This window comes from Sus scrofa, chromosome 5, assembly GCF_054392235.1.
Source record: "Sus scrofa isolate SSC_HxYL_T2T_F1_AM1 chromosome 5, Sscrofa_HxYL_maternal_Yorkshire_Landrace_v2.0, whole genome shotgun sequence".
Classification (NCBI taxonomy): Eukaryota; Metazoa; Chordata; class Mammalia; order Artiodactyla; family Suidae; genus Sus; species Sus scrofa.
In genome coordinates this window covers 2751007-2771432 of record NC_139387.1, presented here as the reverse complement: position 1 = coordinate 2771432, position 20426 = coordinate 2751007, and the positions used below count along the sequence as shown (strand labels likewise).

At 55.4% G+C, this 20426-nt stretch overlaps 1 protein-coding gene across 10 annotated transcripts in view; it reads left to right on the top strand.

The window, feature by feature from the left end:
• The window catches only part of TBC1D22A (TBC1 domain family member 22A), a 319360-nt gene that overhangs the window by 68148 nt on the left and 230786 nt on the right, over positions 1 to 20426 (top strand). For 9 of the 10 annotated variants that reach the window (XR_014845565.1, XR_014845567.1, XR_014845568.1 and 6 more), the window contains exon 5: positions 17837 to 17907. Coding sequence is in view for 5 of the 10 variants with exons in the window: in XM_085025349.1 (XP_084881475.1) it covers positions 17837 to 17907 (71 nt within the window). In the remaining 5 variants the exon portion in view is untranslated. Of the gene's footprint in view, positions 1 to 6098; positions 6351 to 17836; positions 17908 to 20426 lie in introns of those variants that run through there. The other variant, XM_085025353.1, reaches the window with a different exon arrangement.

Below are 20426 nucleotides of genomic sequence, written 5' to 3'. Positions count from 1 at the left end.
CGGGGTGGGCAGGAGAAACTGAGAGAAAGGGCACCTCCTCTCCCCTTCATCTTGCACCCCCTGTGGTGCTCCTGGCTCCCTGGCCCCGCCCCGGGGCGTTAGGCAGACCCTGCTCCGGGCCCTGCAGTGATGTGGCCATTGCAGCATCCGGCCACTGGCCTTTTTCTCTGTTGACACGATTCAGATCCAGCCTTTCCTAATGCATTTCTTTGAGGCTCAGAAGAAAGTCAGGAGACTTCTGGATGGTTCTGCCTGTGGTGGGAGGCTTTCTTATGCTCTCTGCGTCTCGGTGCCTGTCCTGGCTACACCAGGTTCCGTTTCTGTCGATGGTGCACGAAGGGTCCCTGTGCTCCACGCCCTTGCCGCCGTCGACTTGCCCGCGTTCCCATGGCCCTTTGGTCAGGGGGAGGTTATACCCCGCTGTGGTTTCGGTTTGCATTTCGCTGCTGCTGCTGGATGGCCACCGTGTTTTCGTGTCCCTGCTGGCCACCTGCGTCTCCTCCTTGGAAGACTGTCTGTTCAGACCTCCTGTTGGTTGTTCGGGTGTTGAGCTCCGTGGGCGGTTTGATGTATGTTTGGTGTTAATCCCTCCTCAGTCATATCATCGGTAATATCTCCTCCCATTCAGTAGGTTTTCTTTTGTGTGGTGTTGGTTTCCTTTGCTCTGCAAAAGCTTCCAGGTCTAATTAGGTCTCATTTGTTTATTTTTACTTTCATTTCCTTTGCTTTAGGACACAGATCAAGAAGATACTGCTGCAGTTTTTGTCGAAGAGGGTTTGGCCTATGTTTTCCTCCAAGAGTTTTGTACTATCCGGCCTGACAGTTGGGTCTTTAGCCCTCTGGAGTTTCTTGGTGTGCTCTCACTTCGGTCTTTGGCGCATAGCTGTCCAGTTTTCCCAGCACCGCGTGTTGAAGAGCCTGGCTTTCCCCACTGTATCGATGGTCTTGCCCCTTTTGCTGAAGCCGAGTTGACCGTAGGCGTGTGGGTTTATGCAGGGCTTTCTGTCCGGATCTGCTGACCTGTGTCTCTTGGGCAGGACCACGTTGTTTGGGTGACTGTGGGTCTGTAGCACGGTCTGAGGAGGGAGGTCTGAGCCCTCTAGCTCCATTCTTTTCTTTTCAAGGTTTCGGCTCTTGGGGGTCTGTGGTGCTTCCATACGCTTTCAACTTTTTTTTTTTTTTGTTCGAATTCTGTGAAAACTGTCGTTGCTGTTTCGGTAGGGATTGCATTGAATCTGCAGATTGCCGTGGGCGATTGGGTCGTTTTAACAGTATTCTTCCAGTCCAGGAACACGGGGAATCTTTCTGCCTGTTTATGTTGTCTTCAGTTTCTTTTCTCAGCATCTTAAAGCTTTCTAACTCCAGGCCTGTTGCCTCCTTGGAGAGATTTATTCCTAGGTGGTCTATTTTGATGCAGTGGTAAATGGGATTGTTTCCTTAATTTCTCTTTCCGATAGTTCATTTTGTTTTAATTTTTCCTTTTTTGGCTACACCTGTGGCATATGGACGTTCCTAGGCCGAGGATCGAATCCAAGTTGCATCTGTGACCTACATGACAGCTGCAGCAACGCCAAATCCTTAACCCACTGCTCCAGGCTGGGGATTGAGCTGGCAGTGCCACCGAGACAAGCTGATTGTGAACCCACTGTGCCACAGCGAGCACTCCCTGATGGTTCATTTTAGTTTATAGAAGTGCAGCAGATTTCTGTATATTCCTTTTGTACCCGGCAACTTTACCAGATTCATTGATGAGCTCTAGCAGTTTTCTGGTGGCGTCTGTAGGATTTTCTATGTATAGTATCCTGTGGTCTGCAAACAGTGACGGTTTTATTTCTTCCTTGCCAATTTGGATCGCTGGTATTTCTTTTTCTTATCCGAGCACAGTGGGTGAGACTTCAATGCTATGTTGATAAAAGTGGTGAGAGCGGGCATCCCTGCCTGGTCTTGGATCTCAGAGCGCGTGCTTCTGGCGTTTCCCCATCCCCTGCGGGGCAGCTGTGGGTTGCGGTGACGGCCCGGCTCCCTTCATCCTCGCCCCACCCCTTTCTCCTCTGCCGGCTCAGCTCCCCCTCGCCACTTCCTGTTTAAAATCGCAGTTGTAGCTCATCTCTTTGACTCAGGGTGGGGTTTGGAGTCATTGTCCAATCTCGGTCTGTCTTGATATCGAGACACTGTTGAAGCCAGTCCGTTCCTGTTCTTTCCGCATGTTCTTGTGTTGCTCCTTCCTCCTCTCCTTTCCGGCTTTGACGGGCCTGCCCTGCTTCCGACCTGTATTATTTCTGCTCATCCACCGAAGTCCTTTCAGCTGTCTCCTTGTGTCACTTTTCCCCGTCACACGTTCTGTGTGCTAGCAGGAGGTGAATCACGCTGAAACGTGGCTTTCCGCTTGGCTCGAACGGCTGCCTGCTGCTTCGAGGACAAAGACCAGACTCCTGGGCTTTCATGCCTTCATAATCGGACTCCTGATTACTCGCTCATCCTTCTGCTCCGTCCAGACTCGAGAACCGCCAAGCACGGGCTGTTGACTCCGAAGCTCTGCCTAATCCTTGCGAGCAGTGACAATGAAACTCTGCCCTGAAATAGGAAACACGCTGAGGGCACGCAGCAGGCCAGGCAGTAACTGTTACGACAGTCAGTTGCAGTAGTAACGGCGCTTCACGTTCTCTCCCTTGCCTGAAGTGTCTTTCCTCGCGGGCTCTTTAATCTCAGCGCCGCCCCCAGGGAGCCTCCTTGTTCCTGTGCCGCCCGGAGAACCTCAGGCTGGGCCCTGCATACAGGTTGGTCGCAGGCCCAAGTTGCCGGAAGTGCCGCTGGACCCCAGTTGTCCTGGCATCATTATTTCTTGTGCCCCCAAGTTTCTAAACAGATTATCGTATGGGCGGTTCCAGCCCGTAGCCGCGGCTCCTCTGATGGTCCAGCGCCCTTATTTCCTGCCCATCTCCCTCGGCAGGTGCACAGTTTCACGTCATCAGTTGCATCTTTAGCACCTCGTCTGTGCAGCCATGACGCCAGGAGTTGGGGTACAGGGGTGTGTGCAACAGAGTCCCAGTCTTTGTGGAGCCCTGGTCTGGGCACGGACAGACTTGGGACCAGAACCACCTGTGCTGGCGAGCAGGGAGGGGGGTGGCTTTGGTGGCTGGGGTGGCGTGAGGGTGGGCTGGACACCGGGGATGGGGCCGTTCCAGGTGAAAGCACCCTGGTGGCTGCGGGACAAGGAAGCAAGCCTGGCCGTGCCATGGGGTGCGGGACTATACACGGTCAGCCTCGGTGTCCCTGGGTCTTCCTCTCGCGGCCACCAGGCCTTCCCTTGTGCGTTTCCTGGGAAGGCATGTGCAGGGGACTGTGGGATTGTGCTGCTTTGCCATGTAGTCGCATCGCGTGCTTACCTGGAGCTAAATGAGCTTATCACGCACAGACTGCAGCCCTTCTGCGGGCTCTATCCAGCTTCCTGTCCACTGGGCCCTCGTCACAGTTGCGGGTGACATCTAGGGGTGCTGGCCAGCCTTCGGGGTCACAATGGGTGAGGGGGCCCCTCGGGGAGCTGGGGGATGAGGCCCCTCTTTTCTGCACTCCCTAGGGGCCCTCGGTCCAGGGGGTCTTCCAGAGAGATGGCCGGGCGTGTGTGGGAACCGGAGCAGGTCGTGGCAACTCGGGCACCTGACCTGACACATAGATGGGCAGAGAGCTTTTCTGGGGCTGTGGTATGGCCGCTGCTGGTGACATTCAGGCATCGTAGCCTCAGAAGGCCTGTGCTGGCTGACTCCACTCTTGTTGTGGACTCTGCGTGTAGGAAGGGAGGCCCCGTTAGCAGCGGACGCCTCTGGCCCGGGACGCCGGCCGCTGGGCTCTGCGGGTTTCAGTGCAGAGACGGTGGGAATGGAGCTCCCGCCTCCGCCACGTCTTACTGGAAGGCAAAGAAATGAAGCTCGAGCTTCTAATTTGTTTGAAAGGGTTTAGGTATTTAACATGAAATAGCAGCAGCCTTTCTTTTAATTAAATGCCACGCGGCCCTGGCTGTGGGATCGATGGTATTGAAGGGAAAAGCGTGTAATTAGGCCCGGTGCCGTGACTAACCGACGCGGGCCTCTGGGCGGGCGGGCGGGCGCGGGGCTCTTCCCGGCTCTGGACTCTGAAACAGCCGCCTTTCCCCGAGACGCTTGGGGCGGGCGTCTGGATTTCCCGTAAGTAACACGTGGGTGTGAGTCTCATTCAGTCGTTCCCTCCTGGGACGTGGAGACCTTACCTGTCCTGATGGAGAAGCGCCTCCGCAGCGCTCGTCTCTGTGCCCGCGCCGTTGTTTACATCTTGGAATGTTCCTCTGGGGCAGATTCCCAGGAATGACACTCGGCCCGGAGGGTGGGAGCGTTTCCAGCGAGGCTGGGTGTGAGCTGGAGGCGCCTGTTCCCGTGACATCTACGCAGACAACTGCCTTCACCCGCGCACACACGCACGCTGGGGGCGGAAGAAAGCATTTCCTGGCTCCCGGGGGTGCCCGGGCCCCAGTGCAGGGCTCTGTGGGTGTCGCAGGGCCGTGGCGTCCTCGGAGCAGGTGCGGTTTGCCTGCTGTCCGTCTGCCGGCCTTTCCCGTCGTGGACACAACGGCACCTCCACCGCACAGAGGACCCTTTGCCGGGTTCTCAGCTCCCTAGTAAAGGTTGGGGGGCCGCTGGGCGGGCAGGGCTCTCATTCTTCTTCCATCCACCTGTCATCTGGGGGGTTGAGGGCTCTTCCAAATCCAAGCCTCCCCTCCCCGCCACAGCACCATTCAGCCCCCCTCGGTTCTGATCCAAAATCTACACGCCAGAGTCCATCATGACGCTCCCTAAAACCCAGGGTCCCCCTGTTCCAGATGCACCTTCCTTAGAAGGCAGTCGGGGTTAGAAACAGCCTGCAAATCCTTCTCCAAGACTTTGGGGAACGTCTTTACTGAGATGTAACCCACACACCCCACTGAGTACAGTGACATACGACGGCCGTTTGAGGGCGCAGCTCCGGCTCCGTGGCCGGGTGTGTTTGTGGAGAGTTGTGTAGCTGTCACTCCCATACTTGTCAGGGCTCGGAGAGAACCCCTGGGCCATTACCTGTCACCGCGGTCCCTCAGCCCTGGGCACCCGCTAACCTGCTTTCCGTCTCTGTGGGTTCGCCTCTTCGGGGCGTTGCATTTGGACGGACTCGTGCGACAGGTGGCCCTGTGAGAACAGCGCCCGCACTCGGTGTGATCTTCTCAAGGCCCGTCCGTGGGGCAGTGTCTCCCCTTCAGTCCTTCTTTTTGGCCAAATGATCAGCCCTTGTGGGGCCGCCTTATTATCCGTTCCTCCGTTGAGGCGTAGGTGGCGAGTCTCCGAGTGTGGGCTGCTGTAGGCAGTGCTGCCGTGAACACTCAGGCACGTGGTTCACTTGTCACCTGGACACGTTTCCTTTCTGCTGGGTTTGTACCTGGGAGTGGCACACCTGTGGCACGTGGGAACTGTCTAACGTTTTAAGGAACTGCCAGCCCGTTTTCCCAAGGGGCTGTGGCATCTCGCGCTGCCCTGAGCGGTAGGTGAGGGTCCCGGTGCCCTGCGTTGCTGTTTCCCGCCCTCCCAGGGGCTGAAGTGGCCTCTCCCTGTGGCTTCTGTTCCCCCCCCCCCCCCCCGTGGCTCAGGATTTTGAGCATCTTTTCCTGTGCTTATTGGCCATTTGCGTGGTGTCTTTGGTCTTAATAATCGATTCAGGTCCTTTGGCTACTTTTAGGTGGGCTGTTCGTCTTTTTTGCTGTTGATATCCAAGGCTCTTGACACCTAAGACTGTCCCCCCCCCCCGCCCCGGGTTGGTTACGGTGACGACCAGGCTGGATATGGGGGCGAAGGGGAAGCTGACTTGGGCTGGGCAGGCTCTTTCCTCTGGCAGCTGGTGAGGGGTGGAGGTGGCCGGGAACCTTCCAGATGGGGAGGCCCAAGGAGGAGCAGGACACCGACCACAGAGGGTAGGGCCCTTTTCCCGGCATCGCCGACGAAGTGACTTCCGTGGTAACAGGATTTGTGAGCTGGGGTGTTCACAGAGGTAAATTATAATTGAAAACGGAAAGGAAGCGGAAGGGAGGGTTCTGTTTGTGAACCGAGCCGCCGTGTGAAAACGAGCGAAAGCAAGCGAGGCAAATGATAAGAAGGAAAGAAGAGTGCCGGATTTCCTTTTTGATGCGAATAGGCACAGACTGTTCTGTGGTCCTTTCGCTGGTGACAGGGCCAGCTAAATGCTTCCTGGGAGTTGGCTCTAAATGACGCGGGGGAGGAATCCTGTTTTGCCAGGCGAATTTCCTGGAGCACCTGCGGATTAAGCCGTGAGGCGGAGACGCGTGATCCGGCTGTTCCGTGAGTCGCAGGAGTGTTTTGTGTGGCAGGGAACGCAGTGGGGCCGGGGGGCGGGGGGTGGGGGGGAGTCTCGTTTCCCCTGCGGGGGCCGGGCTGTCACGAGCAGCTCTTTTTGGCGGAGGGGCATCTGAGAGCAGGTAGTAGACGTCGCTTTAGAGGTGTGTCTCTCGTGCAGGGTGACTTAGCAGGTGACTGTAGCACAGCGCCTGCAGTGAAAGGCACCTCCGTCTGGATTTTTCGTTGCTTTTGAGTGTTTATCTTTCTGGCTTGTGAATTGCGGCGGGGCGGCCGAGCCGGGTCGCAGCAGGCCTCGCTGTGTGGTTTCTTGCCAGGGGCTTCGGATCTTCCCGTGTGTGAGCAAAGGGGGGTGGTGGAGGACCCCATGGGGTTCCCCCCTCCCCGTCTTTTCCAGGACCCTCAGGACTGTGGGAGCGAGTGGTCCGGCTTCTCTCGGGCCGTCACTAGGTCCTCAGACGCGGCTCCGGCTCGGGGGCCAGACCTCCCTGCTCGGAACCCTTGCCGTGATGCCTGTCCCGAATTAGAGCCTCGTAGGTCAGGTGGTTTTGTTCAGAATAGAAGGGAATTCTACTCAATGTTTTATCATAATCTAATCTGAACAAAAATATGTGTATGTATAACCGAACCACTTTGCTGAAACAAACACATTATAAATCAACCAGATGCCAGCAAAAATTAAGGAAAAAAAAAAGCCCCTCCTGCTTCTCCTTCCCACCCTCGCAGTGGAGTTAATGTCACAGTTTTGGGAAACTCAGGATTCATTGTGCTGCTGTATTTTTAAACTTGAAACGTTTATTTATTCATTGGCGTGCCTGAGGCTTGGAGACGTTCCCAGGCCAGAGGTCGGACCTGCGGCACAGCAGTGACAACACCAGGTCCCCTGCGCCGCCGGGCAACTCCCGTTGTGCTGCTATGACTGGAGCTCTGTTCCAGACTGAGTCGCCGGTACCTGCCTGTGGAACTGTGTTTTGTCCCAGAGTTGTCCCTTGTGGCGTGGGTGAGGCTCCTGTGCGGGGGGAGGGGGTGTCCACCTGCCCCGGGGTGCTTGTGTGAGTGCCCCTCTTTGCGGGCAGCGGGCTCAGCTTTGCGCTCTCATCTGCTTCCATCTTTCAGGTTTGGTTGACATCTTTTGCTGCCTCTTTGTCCCCCCTCCTGGGTCCAGAGATGAATCTACTAGGCTTCACCTCGGCTTCAGGGCTCCTCTCAAGCAGCAGCTCACGGGGAGTCTTGGCCAGTGTCCCCCGTCTTTGAGAGGCGACCGCCTCTGCTCAGGTGACCTGCATCACCTGCGCACCTGTCTCACGTGGCATCCCGAACGCTTGCACCGCTAGTGGTCGGTGAGCCCCTGGAGGGCAGGAACTGGGGCTCATCAGACCCTCCGAGGCCTCTGTGCAGTCAATGGGATGCGTCAGTGTGTGGGGGGGACTGGGAGCAGGGGCCGTGCTGAGGGGACTGTGGCCCCAGAGCAGCCTTACGCCAAGCAGTACTCAGTGAACCCTGCTCCGATGAGCTGACTTATGACGCTGTCCCGTGCGCTGGCTTTTAGGGTCAAGGGATAGGCTTGTTCTGCTCCCCTTCCTGATGCTGGCGGCCCCCAGCTTCTGCTTAGATTCACACACGAGCCTAGGTGATTGAATGTTCACATGTTTCTTTTGGTTCAGTGTTTCACTCAGATTTTAGTGTTTGCAAAGTTTTAAAAAATAGGAATTAAAACCGGTTGAAAAAAGATGAGTATTGGGAAAAACATAGCTTAAATTATGGGTTGATTTTTCTGTTATTCCTGGCTTTGCCAGAAAAAAAAAAAAAAAGGTGCTTATAATTAGGAGTTCTTCGCATGCTCCATTTTGTGACAGATTTCTGGTTCAGTCTCGGACGTGGTATTTTGCATCCAGTTAGGAGGACGAGTCGCAGTGGCTGCATGGTTTGGGCTCACAGAGCGTGCTGAATAATTACATGAGGGAGCGTGACATAACCACGTCCTGGCACGGGTGTAGTATGTCACAGTTTACAAATGCTTGCCCACCCACTGTCCCTGTGTTCCGTGAGAAACAAGCAGGGCAGGTGTTTTAATTTTGCTGCCGGTTGTAGAGGAGGAGAGATTAAGAGGGCTGACCAAGGCCACACGGTCTCTTGTCGGCCATGCCGGGCCTTGATCCCAGGTCCACTAAACCCACAGCCAGCGCTCATCCCTCTGTAACCTCTCTGCTTCCATTGGTCCTTAGTGTCTGCAGTGGCAGGTTCCCAGGTGGGAATTTTATTGAGAAGGAAAGACTCACAGTACAGGATGAGTATGGAGTTCTGGTATTGGTGGTGTTTTCATAAAAATGTTTCCAAATTTTATTTTTCAGAAAGCACAGTCACTCTTGTAGAAGAAATGCTATTTATTCCTCATTCATTTTCTGCTTTAACCTTAAGTTTTAGTTTTCTCTCTCTGAGGACCAGTGATTTTGCAGTCTGATTCCAAGAAACACAGGAGCAGAAAGCAGAAGGAAGAGCCAAACTCATGCTCTCAACGTAAAGACTGAAGCCGTTGGAATCAAAAGGTGGAGAAAGAGGAGGTCCCGCTGTGGTGCAGCGGGATTGATGGCCTCGCTGGAGCTCTGGGACACTCAGCTGAGTCGGCATTGGCATTGCCTCAGCTGTGGCGTAGGTCGCAGCTGTGGCTGAATTTGACCCCTGGCCCGGGAACCCCTTATGCCACTGGGCGGCCACAGAAGGGGAAAAAAAAAAACAACAAGTGGAGAAAGATAAGCCAGGGAACTGCTAATCATAAGAAAACTAATTTGCTTATAGTAATATCAGGAGAAATAAGCCCCAGGCCAAAGAGGGGTGTTTCATAATGATGCAGGGCGCCACTCAGTAAGTGGAGGTGTCTCTCCTAGATGTGTGTGTGCCTGTCATGTGGCTTCAGGATGCCCGAAGTGGGCAGACAGGCACATTTACAATCATAGGCAGAAAGTTGAACACCCCTCCCTGAGTCCTTGACAGAAGAGGTAAATTAAAAAATCAGTAAAGACAAGGAAGCTATGAATAGCCCTACCAGCCAGCTGGATCTAGTTGGCTTATAGAATAAATACCACAGCCACCAACTGAAGAATGCCTGTCCTTGTGAGGACATACGGCACATTCACCAAATGGACCGACCACACGTGCTGCCGAACAAGCCATGATAAATATCCAAGGACTGAAATAAGACCAAGTTCAGGCTTTAAGTTAGAAATCCGTCTACTGTGATGCCCAGCAAATCCCCAGATATTTGGGAATTTATCCACATATTTCTAAATAACTCATGAATCACATTATAAGAAGATTAGAGAATATTTCTAATTGAATGGTAATGACGACGCGTATAAAAATGTACGCTACAACTAAAACCGTGCGTGGAGGGAAACGCATGCCTTTAACTGCCTGTATCGGAAGATGTTAAAGGTTCAACTCAGTGAGCAAAGCTTTGACCTTACGAAGCTTGGAAAAGAGGAGGGAATTCAAACCACATAAAAGAAGGAAGAGGAGGTAAGGTTGGCAATCAGTAAACTGGAGAATGGATGAACAAGAGCGAGCATCAACAAAATCTAAAACTGATTTTTGGAAAAGATCAGTAAAAACTTTGAGTTAGACTTGACCAATGGAAAAGAAGACACAGGTTACCAGTGTCAGAAAGGAAGAAACATCACTACAGACCCTACAGGTGTTAAAAGGGGGGGGGGGCGGGTCGTGTTATAATTTTATGCTAGTAAATTCAGGAACTTACATGAAATAGACGTATTCCTTGAGAACCATGACCTAACAAAACTGATCCAAGAGGAAACTGAAATCTTTCGTATCCCCTTATCGCTTTAGAGAAATTTGGGACAAACTTTCACACAAGGAACGTGTCGGGGTCAAGCGGCTTTTCTCGTGAACCCTGCCACACGGTGAAGGAAGAGGAGCTGCCAAGTCTCTCGAAACAGTTTTCAGAAAAGAGGAGCAAAGACAGCTCGGCTCGTTCTCTTGAGGCAGCAGAGCCCGGAACCGGGACCTACACAGACGTCGTGAGACGCACAAGCAGAGACCAGCATTCCTGGCGAATAGGGGCAAAACCATCTTCAAAGAATGTCGGTGGGGTGCCCTTGGCTTCAGCCTGTGCAGGATCAACTGCCAAAAGAACTGCTCCCCTGTCGTAACAGCCAGAAAACTGCACCAAATACGGGAACCTGCCGGTTTACAGCGGGAGGCAGCTTGCAGGCTGCATGGGGTGGGCGGGGGTCGGGGGTCGGGGGGTCCTGAGCCTGGCGCTTTGGCCGGGTCGAGGACGCGGAAGGCAGATGGGGTGGGGCAGAGGGTGGGGGGGAGAGCAGACCAGGGCCCGAGCCCAGGTGTCTGCAGTGGGCCCCTTCGCGTCCAGGTGGCGCCTGGATCTGCTCCGGGGTGGGCTGAACTTCCACGCAGTGGGCCAGGATCCCCAGAAAGCAGTCAGTCCTGTGGGGTGTCCCTGGCCGTCGCGGCTGCAGGTGCCCAGGACAGGCTCGCGGCCCTCTGAGCAGCTGAACGTGGGCGAGACCCTGTGTGCTCAGGGCCCAAGCACTGGAGAAAAGAGAGGCGGCAGGGCCTCCGTGCAGAGGAAGCACGATCCCCGTGGGAGCCGGCCGCCACGGGAGCCTGGTGACCCTGACCCAGCGGCCGTCCTCCTCTGCTGTCCCCCTTGGCCTCTGCTGCAGAGGGTAGCGTCCTGCCCGCTGGCCGCGGAGAAATGTTTGCGAGACCCGGTTCCATGAGCACAGAGGCCCTAAGTGGAAAACTGGCCCACGTGGCGTTCCCAAAGGGAAATAAGAGGTGTTCCCGAGACAGGAAAACATGACCTGCACTCGGAGGAAAAGTCAGCTATTAGAATCAGGCCTACGAATCAATAATAAAATTATGAACAACCCAGTAAAAAGATGGAGGAAAGATTTCAATGTAAACTTCCTAAAGAGCGTGGAGATGGCCAGTAAGCCTGTGAAAATCTGTTCAGGGTCTGAAACATCATCAGTCATCACAGAGTGGCTAATTATAAGCCTAATGCGATACCATTTAACATTTAGCAGAATGGCTGAAAAAAAAAAAAAAAACCACCAGCAGCCCTGAATTTTGACCAGGATGTAGAGCACTTAAAACTTTCAGACGTCAATGGTGGGACGGGTAAAGTGGCAGGACCACTTGGAAGAGCCACCTGGCCGTTTTCTGGACCCGGTGAACCATTTATCTGTCCTGCGAGCCGGCTGGGGGTTCCTGCACTTCGTCTTTGCCTGACGCCCCCGCAAAGCCCGTATCTGCAAGAGTGGCCGCAGCAGCGCCTTCCTGGGGGGAAAGCTTGGGAACAGCCCGCGTGTCGGTGAGCAGGTGGCTGTGTAAGCAGAGCGGGACGCAGTCTCAGACCAGAGCACTGTGCCTGCTTGTGAAGGACGGACTGCTGGTCATGCGTGGCTCTGAGCCAAAGACGAGGGACGTGGGTGGGTGGCCCGTGTGCACAGGCAGGGCTAACCCGTGCTGATCGAGAAGGTGGTGGCTCAGGGTGGGGGCCTGGAAGTACCGGAAGAGGGTGGGAGTAGCCGTCTCAGTCTGTCGGGGGGCTGTGTTCATTCTTTTTTTTTTTGGCTGTGCCCATGGCGTGTGGAAGTTCCTGAGCCAGGGATTGAACCTGAGCCACAGCGGTGACAACACTGGATCCTTAACCCACTAAGCCACCAGGGAATTCCTCCCATTCTTTTATTGTATATAAATTACACTTCAATTAAAAAAAATGACCCCCCCCAAAAAAAACAACCCATTGCTAAAGGGCTGCTGGAAAGAAGTGGACGTCCCCACTCCAGTACTTAGCGCCCGCGACGGCCAGGCACCGCCTCTGGACAGGCGAGGAGCAGCATCCCGCGGGCTGACCTCCGTGTAAACCACTGGGCCTGCTGCTCGTGGCGCGGCCCTGGAGGTGGGCTCTTGGGCGGGTTGGCTCCAGGCGGCACTCGCGGAAGAGGGGGTGAGAGAGGCCTGGGTCGTTGGGGAGGTTCAGAGTCCGGCAGAGGTTGAGCTGGGCCCCGAAGCTTGGGTGGATTTTGAAACATTGGAGGTAAAGGTGGAGACGCCAGAGGAACTCGGGAGGAACCCAGGAGGGTCCACGAGGGAAAAAGTGCATTTCCCGCCTCCGCGAGCCGGTTCCCCGACCCCCCCCCCCCGGGGCCCGGCTGTGCTCCCCCAACACTCAGCGCCGCTGCAGCTGTGGTCTCTTGTTCTCTCTTCACCCAGTAGCCTAGAGAAATTTGTTCTCTCTCCAGCCCAAAAAGACGCCCATCCTTTTCCATGGCGGTGTCCTTGGCCAGTGTGAAGCTCTGCTTTCAGTCGTCTGCTTCCTAGTGGGCACTCGGCGTCCTCGGGTTCGGTTCCCATGGCCCCAGATGACCACTCTGGTGCATCTCCCTCTCGCGCCTGGGAGCTTCCCTGTAGAAGAGCTTCTTCAGGCGAGAGTGCTGCTCAGACAGTGTGTGCCTTTAAAAGGTGCCCAACACCAACCTCGCGTCCCCCGCACTCTCCCCGGGCTGTAGGAGCGCGGTGCTTGCCTGGAGTCTCCTGAGCGCTGCGCGTCATTCACTTACACTTCCAACTCCTGACGCGTCGCTTCTTGGTTTCCTGATACGGTTCTTTGATCAGCCGTAAGCACAATATTATGCCTGGTTTCCCTACAGGTGTTAGAAATAAGTAGAAATTATTTCTGCCTTTGTGCATCTTCTGTTTTTCTGTCGCTTGATCCCTCTTACTTTGTATGTGTTCTTTATATATTAGCGATGTTAACCTTTTATGTTTTATCCTGTGGGTATTTTTCAAGGATGCCATTTGTTTTTTTTAAACCTGGTTTCTTTCACTGTACAGTCATTTCAAACTTTTAGATAGCTAATTTGCTAAGCTTTTTATTTATGGTTTCTGAGATTTGCGTCTTGCACAGAAGACCTTTTTTCACCTGAAGATAGTGAAGTGTCTTCCTCTGGTTTCTTACATCCCCCCCGTTTTTTTTTTTTTTTTTTTGCCTTTTAGGGCCGCACCCACAGCATATGGAAGTTCCCAGGCTAGGGGTCAAATCAGAGCTGTAGCTGCTGGCCTACAGCACAGCCACAGCCACGTGGAATCTGAGCTTCATCTGTGACCTACACCACAGCTCACGGCAATGCCAGATCCCTGACCCACTGAACCTGAGGCCAGGGATCGAACCCTCAGCCTCATGGATTCTGGTCTTACTTGTCTCTGCTGCACCACGGAGGGAACTGCCCTCCTCTGGTTTCTTGTATTTTCTTTTTTTTTTTTTGGTCTTTTTGTCTTTTCTAGGGCTGCATCCCACAGCATGTGGAGGTTCCCAGGCTAGGGGTCCAATTGGAGCTGTAGCCCCCAGCCTACACCACAGCCACAGCAACTCGGGATCCGAGCCACGTCTATGACCTACACCACAGCTCACGGCAACGCCGGATCCTTAACCCACTGAGCAAGGCCAGGGATCAAACCCGCAACCTCATGGTTCCCAGTCGGATTGGTTCACCACTGAGCCTCGACGAGAGCTCCAGTTGTATTTTCTGCTCTTCCTTTGTACACACTCCACTGCCCTCGCTCTTCGGGCCTTTAGTCACCTGGAACTGCTTTGCCTGGTAAGGTTCATGGTCTCACTGGCTTCTCTGAAAATAGATACTGGGTGCTGGGGACCTCACGGGGTGGTTCCCTGAGTTTGAAGTGTTCTTTTCATCACAACAGATTCAGGTTTGACCGGGCCTTACTCTCTTACACGCATCTCTTCGTTTCGCTCTTGGAAGCCGCATGTCTGCGTTGCTGTAGCGCTGGTGCACGTACTCTCACGTCTTTCGCATTATTCCTGCTGGAGGCTTTACTGGCTGCTCTTGTGTATTTGCTCTTCCCGATGAACTAGGGGTCAACCTTCTGAGTTTCGGAACACTGAAAACTCAGTGTTCTGTCCTATTAGAACTTCGGTGGGCTTTGCATTGGATTTAAGGGTTTTTTTTAAAGGTCTGTTTTCTTTTTTTTTTTTTTTTTTGGCTGCCCCTATAGCACTTGGAAATTCCTGGGCCAGGGGTTGAACCTGCGCCACAACAGTGACGACTCTGGATCCTTAACCTGCCGAGCCACCAGGGAACTCCCAAAGATTACGTGACAGTTGACAGCATTATTATTTCGAGGCTTACATCCAGTAATTTTTGTGTCTTCTTGCTTTTACCTCCTACAGCTCTCTTTGGCCATTTCTCTTCTTTCACGGTGGTCGAAGTCCTGGCCACTGTCACTCGTGCACCAGGCTTCGAAAGCAGGCCATTGAGTGGGCTCCTGAGGACCGCTGGTCCCTCTGATCTGCTTCCACACTGCGGCTAAGGCTTGGCCTCGGCTGCCCAGAGTGTTCTGCCTCCAGCCCCGCCTCGCCTGGGGCCTCCGCTCCGCCGCCGGGCTTCCCTGGCTCATCCTGTGCTCGAGGAGGCCTTCCCGACGAGGCTCAGCTTCCCACTGAGGGTTTCATGGGCCCTTTGCTCTGCTTCTGCGCCCTTGGTCCCGCTGTGGCTTCGCCAGGGCTGTGTCCCTGGCGCGGAGGCGAGTGCGCCGAGGCAGTGAGGCCGTCAGACCGCGGGCTCGGTGCTTGCCTCTGCCTCTTTCTGTCTTTAGGTGAAACCTCACACGCGCGGCCCTCTTATCAAGCCTACGCCTGCAGCATTTTCGACGTATTTTTTTGTCAGTAGAGAAAAGCTGTTGGTTTTTGAACCTTGTATCTGGCCGTCCTGCTGAACTCGGAGCCCCGGGGTTCGGTTCCCGCCCATCTCCTGGTTCTGCCTGCCTCTCTGCTGGCTTCGTCCTCAGGTTGGTTGGCTGCTAGGCAGCTGCTGCAGTCCCAGCCTGCCAGCTGACCCGGGCAGAGCCCTCCCAGCAGAGTTCCCAAGGGCGTGGGTGGTGGGGGGGCTTTCTTAGAAGCCGCTTCCCTGCTCATCTGCTTGCTCATTGCTGAGCCGGCCAGTGGGGAGGACGTGGCTTAGCTCCGTGCCCGCTAAGCAGGCCTAACTTTGGAGCGAGGGTTGAGCCTCTCCTGGGCTGCTGGGCGGGGGAGGCGGTCGCTGTGCACCACCAGGATTCTGCTGGAAAGGTGGGAGGGCCGAGGGGCCGGGGGGAGAGCCTCTCAGAGCGTCCTGTGACTTTCCCCCTCTGCCCCGTCCAGCACCCTCATGCAGCTCGGGGGCTTTCTGATGCCGTGGAGCCGTCCGTTCAGTCCTGGTGTAAATGCGTGTCTGCTGTTCTTTGTGTCTCCAGTTGTGTTTTGATCTGCTAAGATTTTGTTTTCAGAGTCCCCATGACTCAGTGGGTTAACGATTGGGCGTTGTCACTGCTGTGGCTCAGGTCACTGCTGTGGCTCTGTTTCAGTCCCTGGCCTGGGAACCTCCACATGCTGCAAGCAAGGCCAAAAAAAAAAAAAAAAAAAAAAAAGATTTTATTTTGGGCCTTTTTGTCTGTTGGATTCGTCTGTGTTACAAGATGCCTTTTTAGTGACGGGCCGTAATGGAGCGGGAAGACTCTGGGGCGTGAAGGTCGCCTGGTTGCTGTGCCGCCTTGGCCGAGTCGCCTCACCTCTCTGAGGCGGTTCCTCATTCCCTGGTGGGAGTGCAGCCTCGTGACCTGGGCCCTTCGGGGCGTCAGAGAACACGTGGGAAGGGTCCTTTGTACTGAAAGGTCACACAGAGTCGGACGTGTGTCTCAGTCCGTGGGCGAGGCCTTCCTTTTTGCGAGTTCCTCGCGTGAGGTGGGGGCTTCAGCGCACACTCGGGGCTGAGCACTCGCTTGGCTTTTCTGCAGAAACAATCGCGAGAAAGCCAGGCTCCTGCCGTCAGGGAGCCCCTGGGAACGTGACGGGTAAACGCTGCGTTATTGGTGTTCATAACATCCTCAGGGACTTGGGGAAAATTGGGTATTTTCTGAGATGTTGCTATAAAATGCGAGTTATGGCCGGGACTGCCGCGCAATTATTCTGCACTCATCTTACTTAGACTTTAGTAATTGGGAAAAGATTAGATGCCAGGACTTTGTATTTTGTTGATTATAACACCACCGTCTTCTCTTTAGTCATTTCTCTTATTCCTGGTATTAGTCATTAACTGCGAGCTGTTAAGGCAGAACCTAGAGGTAGATTCCGAACTTGGGAAGAAGTGGTGACTGCAGTTTCTGTGGCGCTGACCGAGGGCTCCCTACCTGCCAACGGACGTGTGGCCTCTAGCCCCCCGGGGCCTGGGATGCAGACACGTGAGGAGACCAGAAGGCCAGGCAGGGGTCAGGGCCTTGTCCTCGTCCTCCGGCCCCGCCCGGCTGTGTCCCGTCCTGCCCTCCGGCCAGCCCCCTCTGCTCCTGGCCAGCCCCCGGCCCCCGGGAGCGGTGGGGAGGGGGGTCAGGGCAGCAAAGGCTTGGACTCTGTACTCGGCCTTGAACCTTGACTGTCCTCAACTGTGTACCATCGTCAGTGCTGTGTGGACACAGGCTTATCTCCGTGAGCTGAGGTCTTTCAAAACCAGTCCTGAGAAAGACACCTTGTATGGGTCTCCCTACACAGTGAGTGGTGAGCCTGGGAGGCGGCTGGGGGACGGAGGGAGGGAGGTAAGAAGGAGGGGGACGGAAGCCCCGCGCCTCTGGGCTCTCGGGACACCTGCGTGCATTTAGCCAAGACTGAAGTGTAAACGGGCCACCCTTTAGCTTTTTAAAAACACTTGCACTGTGGAGTGTAGTCGATTGACAGTGTTGTGTTAGTTTCAGGTGTACAGCAAAGTGATGCGCTCTGATGTATTTAGACATATTCTTTTTAAAAATACTCTTTTCCATCGCAGTTTGTCACCGGATATTGTCTGTAGTGCCCTGTGTTACACAGTAGGGTTTTATTGTTGATCTCTTCTATATGTAATAGTTGGCATCTGTGACTCTCAAGCCGCTGGCCCGTCCCCCCCGCTCCCGCTTGGCAGCCACGAGTCTGTTCTCTGTGTCTGTGAGTCTGTCACCACTTCACAGACAGGCTCGTTCGTGCCCCGCCTTAGATCCCACCTGTGAGCGGTACCGCCTGGTATCTGTCTTTCTCTTTCTGACTTCTTCTGGCATGCCCACCTCTAGGTCCACTGATGCTGCTGCAGGTGGCATTGTTGCGTTCTTTCGTACGGCCGAGTGGCGCTCCGCTGTGGGTGTGTGCCAGGCCTTCTTTATCCAGGCCTCTGTCGGTGGACCTTCAGGGGGCTTCTGTGTCCGGGCTGCTGGGCGTGGTGCGTTCAGACCGGCACCCTCCCTCGTATACTCAGCACGGTCCGTATCTGACATTTTTATCATTTAGGTTCATTCTGGCTTCACTGCCGGGGCTCGCTGCCCCCAGGGAACCCTGGTGGAGGTCGTGACAGCACTGGGGGAGGTTTGCTTACCGTTTGTAACCCTGCTTCTCCCTGTGTCTGTTCTGTCCCCAGAGGAACTTCGGAAGCTGAGCTGGTCGGGGGTCCCGAAGCCCGTCCGTGCCGTCACGTGGAAGCTGCTCTCCGTGAGTCTCCCTGGGCTCCCGGCCGCGCCTCTTCTCTGCCGGGATCAGCTCCCGGGGCCTGGCCTGGGCCCCTCGGCCCACGTTGCCTGCCCTGTCTGTGCTGCTGTGATCCAGCCCGTGCAGGGCTGAGATGGCATTTCTCGCCCTTTCCTTAATTTCAAGCTTGATTTGCCAAGGCTGGCAGAAAATGAGGATAAGGAATAATTTATGACGGCTGTAGTCTTCTTCTCTGGTTTTATCCTTTTTTTAAATCCTGGCGATATTTCCAAACCTCTGATACGGAAAGGTTCCGGCAGGAAGGTCACTCGACTCTGCGGAGTCCAAAGGGAAGCGCCTTTGAGCGAGGGGCGTGTTAGTGACGAGGCAGAGGGAGCAGGTGACCTGAGCAGCAGCCTGTGTTCGGGCTTCCTCATGGCTCCGTGGTAACGACCCTGACCAGTATCCACAAGGACCCAGGTTTGATCCCGCACAGCGCTGCCGTGGCGCTGGCGTAGGCTGGCAGCTCCAGCTCCAGTTGGACCCCAGCTTGGGAACTTCCATATGCCTCAGGGGTGGCCCTAAAAAGCCAAGAAAAAAAGAAGAAGGAGAGGTCTGTGTTGTGTGATGGAGGCTGGTCGTGTGGCTTCCTCAGCCCTGGTGCTGGGCTGCCCGTCGTGGAAGCTTCTGGAGAAGCTGGTTCTTCCCCCAAGTCAACGTCGGACGGGAGCTTGGCCCTGCTGAAAATTCCAGGATGGTTTATGGACAGCTTTCTTCCCTAAGTCAGTCGGGATCCCTAAGTGTTTGCTCTACATTGGGTCTGCCTCTCAGTATTTAAAAGACTCTTTCTTGCTAATGAGTCTTAATAAATTTGTAGCTTAGTACCTCATAATCCTAAACGCAGATGCAGCTCCGAACAGTGAATGTTTATGGATTAAATATTCTCTTGCAATGAAAATTAGACCTGCTGCCATTGCTTATGTTTTTGTTTGGTGATTTTGACTTGGAGCGTTTGTATCCCGTTTTCCAAACGTCCCCTAAGATCGGCTGCAGGCCTCTCAGATGGAACTGTAGCCGTATTGATAAGAATGCCTCTAAGAGCCTCGCTGGCAGTCTTGCTGAGGACACGTGGCGTCTGGCAGAGTCTTCCGTGAGCTCTTTTGTTCTGTCCTCTTTCCTTCAGTTCTGGGCTCCGCGGGTCATAGTTCAGTTACTCTGGTTGTGCTGCCCGGGGATTGACTTGGAAGAAGGGCCCCCGGGACCCAGCGGACGGAGGAGCAGGAGGGGGAGGGGAAGAGGCTCCACTTGCCTGGCCTGGGGGGCGGGGTGGGGAGCGTCTCTGACCAGGGGTGCTGGGATGCAGGTGACAGAATGTCCGGCCTCCCTGGCACGTTTATTCGTTTAACCAGCACTGATTCCAGGGGCCCCGTGCCAGGAGGCAGAGGGAGCTTAGACGCTGGCCCACACGGGGGTGCTGGGTTTGGTCTAGGACCACATTCTGTGCGAGGTAGAGGAGGGCGGCCGAGTAAGCACCCGGGGTGCGTGTGGGGCATGGGGCCTCACTCCCAGGGTCGGCGGGGAGGGACGGCCGTGAACGCGACCGTCCGGTTCTCTTAGGCCTGTGCTGCTGGAGTTGATGAGCAGCGCTTGTCCTTCCAAAGGGCAGCCACCGGGAGTGAGGGAGCGGGTTCCAGGGCAGCGCAGACTCACACGACATCAGGCCGGGCTTCCTGGAGAAGGTGGCATGCCTCTGTGGCATCTCCAAGGGTGTGTGGGCGTCCCTGGGTGAGGAGGTGGAGAGTCATGTGACCTGAGGGGCAGTGGGCGTGGGACCGGCAGGAGTCAAGCCCAGGGGGGCTGGCGCCTCGGGAACCAGCAGGTTGACCCCTTGTAGCGGGGAGCCAGGGGCAGGTGGGGACGGGGGTTGGGGGGCAGGGGCTCGGGGGCCCTGGGCTCGTTGCTGGGGCCACGGTTCTGGAGGGGTGGAGCCGGCGGCCTCTCAAGGGGCCGCTGGTTGGTTCATCCATTCATTCGACCAGTATTTCCTGAGCACTTCCTGTGTCTCGGCCCCGCGTTTGATGCCGGGAAGTAGCAGGGAAGGGAGGCCCACGTCCCACCCCTCACGGGCCCTGCCTTCTTCTCCTCCTGGGACAGGGCTGGGGTCTCGCCGCACGAAGGAGCCTGCGGCCCAGTGCGCTGCTCACCCGGGTCTCCTCCTCTGCTTTCTGGCTCTTTCTGCAAGCATTCCTTGAGTGCTTGTGTGTGCTAGCTGGGCACGTGGGGGGTCTGAGCGCCGAGTGCTGGCAGGAGGTGGGTTAGAGTAGCTCTGGACAGACCGCCCCCGTCTCCTGTCAGGGCTGCCCGTCGGTCTCTCTGTGCCTCCGAGGTTGAGCCCGGCCTGCGCCCTCTCTCCTGAGCAGGGCGCTCCACCCTGATGCCAGGCCCGCCAAGCAGGTTGGAGTCCCGGGTGGACTCAGGTGTCAGCATTTGTGCCGACTCCGGCGCTGGGACCAGGGGCCCCCTGCGCACCTGCCAAGCCTGGG